The sequence below is a fragment of the Macrotis lagotis genome, chromosome X, assembly GCF_037893015.1.
Source record: "Macrotis lagotis isolate mMagLag1 chromosome X, bilby.v1.9.chrom.fasta, whole genome shotgun sequence".
Lineage (NCBI taxonomy): Eukaryota > Metazoa > Chordata > Mammalia > Peramelemorphia > Peramelidae > Macrotis > Macrotis lagotis.
This window is the reverse complement of record NC_133666.1, coordinates 624,835,487-624,841,486: the sequence shown is the minus strand read 5'-3', so window position 1 is coordinate 624,841,486 and position 6,000 is coordinate 624,835,487. Positions and strand designations below refer to the sequence as shown.

Sequence of the window (6,000 nt, the reverse complement as noted above, 5' to 3'; positions counted from 1 at the left end):
CAGAGACTGAGGGAGAGAGAGAGACACTAAGAGGGGGAGACCGAGGCAGACAGAGCCAGGGTCACAAATTGGGCGGGGGTGCAGGCGTGGGAGCGGAGTCCCCGCCCAGGGAGGCCCCCGGAGGTGAGGGAAGCGGAGGTGGCCTCAGGACCACCCGGGGTGATGGTCTCTGGGTCCGAAAGGAGGTGCCACTAGCGTGGGGTTAGGGGGCGGGGCCGGGATCCGCCGGGGGGGCTGGGGGACCGGGGGGGGGAGCAGGGGCTGGACACCTGGCCATGCTGCTCCTCGCGGCGGCGCCGCCGCTGCTGCTGATCCTGCTGCTGTGCCGAGGCCGCGCCGGACAGGTAAGGGGGGACCCCTGGAAGCGGCCCGGGGCGTAGAGGCCCGGGGACACTGCGCTTTCGGGCCAGATTGGCTGGGGAGGGGAAGGGCGGGGTGGGGCGAGAGGTTTCCTCTCCCCAGTCCCCCAGCCACACACTCCCGTGTCCCCAACCCTCTGGAGCAAGGTGTGACCCGAAGGCCAGAATCTGGGGAGGGGGAATCTGGCTTGGGGGGGTCTCGGCTACTGCGCCCCCCACTCCAGGGCCCGGACTCTGGAAAAGGGGCGGGGGCTCACGTGTCAGCGTGAGTGACTGTGAGTGTGCGTGGGTGCGTGTGTGAGAGAGGGTGTCAGCGGTGTGTCCGTGCTTTCCTGCCTGTGCTCACACCCCTCGGGCTCACAGCTGGCATGCAAACACTGGGGATAGGGGCCTAAAGTCCGGCGCCTGAAGACCCTCACACTCACAGGCCTCATGGAAGCAAGGAACCCCCCCCTACACCTCAGAACTCCACTCACACAGCCATAGACTTTTACGGTTTCCAAAGGGTTTTCTCTACATTGTCTCCGTTGAACCTCATAACAAGTCTCCGAGGTAGGTATTATTAGCCCCATTTTGCAGATGAACAAACTGAGGATCTTCAAGATTAATTGCAAGGGCCCCTAGTCACAAAGAAAATAAATGATACAGGCACTCTTAAATTCAAGCCCGACTTTCACACCATATTCATCAAACCTTTGTGAATCACCGAATTTTTGCAAAAACACTTTGCTAGGCCAGTGAGAGATAGAAAGCTTAGGTACAACACCCTACCCGGATGCTGAAGCCCAGGCGAATAGGGGAAAGATACTTGCATAGATCACTCTGATTCATAGAAATAGGTTATAAAGAAAAAGAGGTTCACAGGACTATGTAAGGGCTAAGGGGTAAAGTCTTAGTGATAAGCAAAATCAGGGAGAACTTCCTGGAAGAAGTGGCATTTGAGCCAGACTTTGAAGACTTGGTAGGAATTTAACAGGTGAGAAGGAAAGTACATTCGAGGTACTGGGAATAGTGAGAGCAATGACTTGGCTATGAAATATGCAAGGAACCAACAGTGGTTCAATTTGACTGGAGCAGAGAACAGTACTCGGAAGTGAAATGAAATCAATCTGGAAAGGAAAGGCAGATCCAGATTTGGATGCCATTAAGAGAGTTTGAGCTTTGCTCATTGCCCCATTAGGCAATGGGGAGTAGAACTGAGACCAGATCATGAGAGACACTGACATGAGACTTTAGAATATTAGTCTTACAACAATGTGAAAAACGAAATGGAATGAAGAGTCAGAAAAAATCTGGATATTGTTGCAGTTGTCCAGAGAAGAAGAAATGAGGGCCTGTATTAGGATGGCAGCTGTGGGAATGGGAGAAGAGAAAGATATCACAAAAGTGGAATCAACTGCTTTTAGCCACTGATTGGATATGAAAGGTAAAGGAGAAGGAAGTAAAGGTATCTTCAAGTTGGGTAAATGAGACTCCAGGTGACAAATAGTGAAGTCAAGGGATGGGAAGAGGAGGTTTTGGGGGAAAGGATAATCAGGTCAGTTCTTGACATTTTGAGTTGGAAATGCTGGCCAAACAATCAAGTAGAAATGCCCTTTTGTAGGCAGTTGTAGATGTGTGTTTGGAGTTCAAAAGAGAAATAAGGGCTGGAGTTGAACGAACCTGAGTCATCTTCATAGAGCTCTGGTTGAAATGGTGGAAATGAACGGACAGAATTCTGAAGGGGAAAAAGCAGAGCAGAATAAGGCAGCATAGTCAAATGGAGAGGGAAGGGGTGAATTTTCAAAAGAGAGTTCTGAGTTTGAGACTACCCACCTTAAGGGACTAGAAAGAGCCTGGGGACATTTTTCAGAACAAATGTACTCCCACACACATTCCCACTATTACACATCTATCTATCCATACTCAGGCACCCTCCTACTCATACTCACACTTGCTCGTACACATATACAGGAACCCATCTCATACCGCAGCAAATTTCCAACTCATGATACCAAAGTGTCTCAGGTGGGGAGTGAAGAAGCAGGGAAGAAAATTCTTTTGGAGAGAAGGGTTGTTAATCTATAGGGACTTTGTGAGTTAGCATTCTGGATCATAGGTTCATAAATTTAAAACTGGAAGCAATATTAAAGATCATTTGATTCAATCCCATCATTTTACAGATCGAGAAACCAAAATCAAAAAAAGATTAAATGTCAAAGGTAGTGTACTACAGAATCAGGAGTCAAACCTAGCATTTAACCAAATTTAATTTTCATTTCATTAAATTTTTGCGGGTGCCTCCCTCAGTTTTACCAAAGGGTCCCTCAGGTACCTCTCGGTCTCCCAGAATTCCTGGATTCAGAGGAAGGTAATGGATGGTCCTTAGGATTTTATCTTCATGGTCAGAAATACTGAATGTTAAATTCCACAATTTCTGGAAACTCCCACCTTCCTGCCTATATTGATGGTGCCATTTTCCTGAGAGTAAATATGTTGCTTTCTTTCCTTAGAGCTCTGCTCATGCCTGCTGGTCCCTGTGACTGTAGAACCTCATATAAAGGGATTCAGAGGAAGGAAATCCCAGAGTGTTAGCCATTCCTTTTGATGATTTGAGAAGAGATTAGATTGACAGAGGGAAATTGTAACAAAGCCTACCCTAAAAAAATGACATCAGAAGCCAAATAAAGGGCATCAGTCTGAGTTCCTAGGGACCTTGCTGTCCCTCCCAAATCCCACTTCAGGTTTTCATGCACACAAATGAAGGAAAACTTTTGGAGGACTCTTCCTTCTACTTCAGGTCTGCTGCATTGCTAATTCCCAGAGGGAAAATACAGACTGATTCCTCAGTGATTTGTGAGATAGGGGCTGGGGGACAGCATCCATTTGAGACTCAGAGAGAGGGAGAAGGTCAGTAGAAGAGAATAAGGCCCAGTTTGGGTTGCTAAGGGATTTTTGAGGGAGAGAACAAAAGTCAATGGGAGCCATCACAGGGACAGTAAGCAGTGAGTTGCTAAATTCATCCAGAGGATGTATTTTTGGCTGTAGCCACAAGATGTCAGTGTCAAACCACAGAAGATCTTTCCTTCTCTTTTTTTTTTTTTTTCCCCCCCCAATATCAATTCTCTGACTCTGTAGTCCCCACTCAGCAGGGTCCTAGCCAGCAGGGTCCTGGTCCTGACCTAAGCTTCAAGGTCACCCAAATTGGGGTTGGTCTTCTGAAGTGTGGCCTGAGTCCTCGATGTAATCTGTAGTCTCAATGGGTTGGAAAAAACAAGGTTTGTTGCTGAAAAAGAGTTTGGAGTCATTCCCTATCTCTACCCTCCTTTTTTTCCTTTCTTCTAACATGCAGTAGGTATTCCTTAATTGAATTCCCTTGGGAAGGAGGCAAGAATCAATAACTGAAGAGTGTGTGATGTGTGTATGTATGTGTGTGTGTGTGTGTGTGTGTGTGTGACAGATTGAGAGAGAAAGAGAGAGAGAGAGAGAAGAAAGAAGAGGAGGAGGATAGAGCAATCAGCTCATAAGTCTGGTTATCATAAAGTTATTTCCTTCTGTATTGAATGACCCAGCAGCCCCTTCCTCCTCTTCTCCTACAAGAATAGAAAAAAGGATCTTAAGTTAAAGTTTGCTTTAGTTTTGCTCAGGTAAAGGATGTGTGTGACCTTAGAGGAGTAACTTCTCTAAATGGAGTGACATGAAATATTTGACAAGGGAGACACTTCCTTGGGGATGAGTTCAGAGAAGACTCCATGAAGGAGGTGGTATGTGAAATGGATATTAAAAGAATAATTTCCACAGGTGTAAAGGTTGCAAGAGACCATTCAAGGTATGGGGAAACATGATCAAAGTCCTTGAGGCAGGAAAGAATACAAAAAAGTCAGGCAGAAGAGAATAAAACAAAATCAGGGATTGGCAAGTACTCTTCTTTGTTAAACAAAATATGATGGTTTTCAGGGATTGCTTCAACTTGCAGAATGGCTCATCCACAGTAGTATATCCATATTCAAGGTCATGCCACAGTGAAAAAATGAGTTTTGGGTAACCAGAGGACCAAGGTTAAAAAATCTCACTTCTAATAATTACTACCTGGGTGACTTTGGGTAAATCACCTAATTTCCCTGGGTCTCAGTTTCTTCAACTATGAAATGACAGACTTGGATTAGATGGCCTCTGAGGAACTTTCCAACTCCAGAGCAGTGAATACTCTGAGGATTCATTTTTACTAAAAATCATGTTAATGAGTCCCTACTCATGTGTTTACCTTTAATAGTTAGCTTGAGAACACAATTGCTTCAAAGCAAAGAAGTAGCAATAACATAGTTTTCTTATAAACAAGGGGTGCATTCACAAATGCACATAGGCTACACATGTGGAGGGACACACCTAAGAAGGGAGTACATGTCATCAGAGATGTGTATGTCCATATGTGTGTAGGCAGATGTGCATAGGAAATTGGTATGGTCAGGAGATATGCATGAAAGGGCAGACAGTATAGGTCTGCTAATGTCACAGGATGGTATCACACTGCTTTTGAGTGAGTCCTACTCACTTCTGCTTTCTGGTGAAAGTATTTTCTTTCCCAGAAGCATTGCCTCTGCCAGATAATGCTTTGCAGGTTATAGTCTCTGCTACTTGCTACTCTGCTTTTCCCCTAGTTTCAGCTAACTGCTGGCAACACAACTGCTTCCAGCTCCTTACTTCAATTAAAGTCTCTGACTATTGCTTTTCCTCTTTCTCATAAGAAAAGTAGGCTCTGCCATGTTCTTTTAATTGAAAGCCCCAAAGCTTTGAACAACTCTTTTGGAAAAATAGCAACCACCATACACAGCCACAGTATCAATAAACTGAGGTGGGGAAAGATGAACTTTTCTGGTTAGAATATCTTGGATCTCCAATGAAGAGTCTTTGCTGCAGGTGCCAAGTTTTTTAGATCACAGATAAGAGGCACTCCTGGCTTTCTTTCTAGTGTTCTCAAACTTAGTGTTTTCTTTGAACTGAACTTTCTAATGTTTTGACTTGCCTCTAGGGCAAATTTTTCCCTTTCTAATGTGTGGGCTGGGACTAAGGCAAAGAGACAAAGCTGACCCCAGGAGGCAAAATAGCAATCTCTGACACTTAGCCTTACTTTTTCCTTTATTGTATGTATATGACCATCAATACAATTTCAGGTTGGAGTCCTCCCTTCTATCCTTCCCCAATAAGAACATAGATTGCAGTACAAAAATATAGAGAATGGATTCATGATTTCTTAGATTAGGGATTGCCTTGGTAAAGAAACTTCCTCTAAGGGGCAGCTAGGTGGTGCAGCGGATAAAGCACGGGCCCTAGAGTCAGGAGGACCTGAGTTCAAATCCGACCTCAGACACTTAATCATTACCTAGCTGTGTGGCCTTGGGCAAGCCACTTAACCCCATTTGCCTTGCAAAAAAAAACTACAAAAAAAGAAACTTCCTCTATTGATGCAGGTCAGCACATCTCTGCAAATGCTCTTGGAGGGCTACCTAGAACACCAAGGGAAGAAATGACTTCCTCAGATCATGCAGCCAGTATGTGGCAGAAACAAGCCTTGAACCCAGATTTTTCTGGCTTTGAGGTCAGTTCTCAGCCACTATACCATTCTGCTTCTCAGTTACATAAAAAGCATGTAGCCTATAAACTT

At 45.1% G+C, this 6,000-nt stretch overlaps 1 protein-coding gene across 1 annotated transcript in view; it reads left to right on the top strand.

Annotated features, from left to right (window-relative positions):
* The first annotated feature begins 266 nt into the window (after positions 1-266).
* OLFM2 (olfactomedin 2) overlaps positions 267-6,000 on the top strand; it is a 54,702-nt gene continuing 48,968 nt past the window's right edge. Inside the window, exon 1 of the mRNA XM_074203327.1 lies at positions 267-344. Coding sequence (XP_074059428.1) covers positions 276-344 — 69 coding nt within the window. The 5' untranslated portion in view covers positions 267-275. The remainder of the gene's footprint in view (positions 345-6,000) is intronic.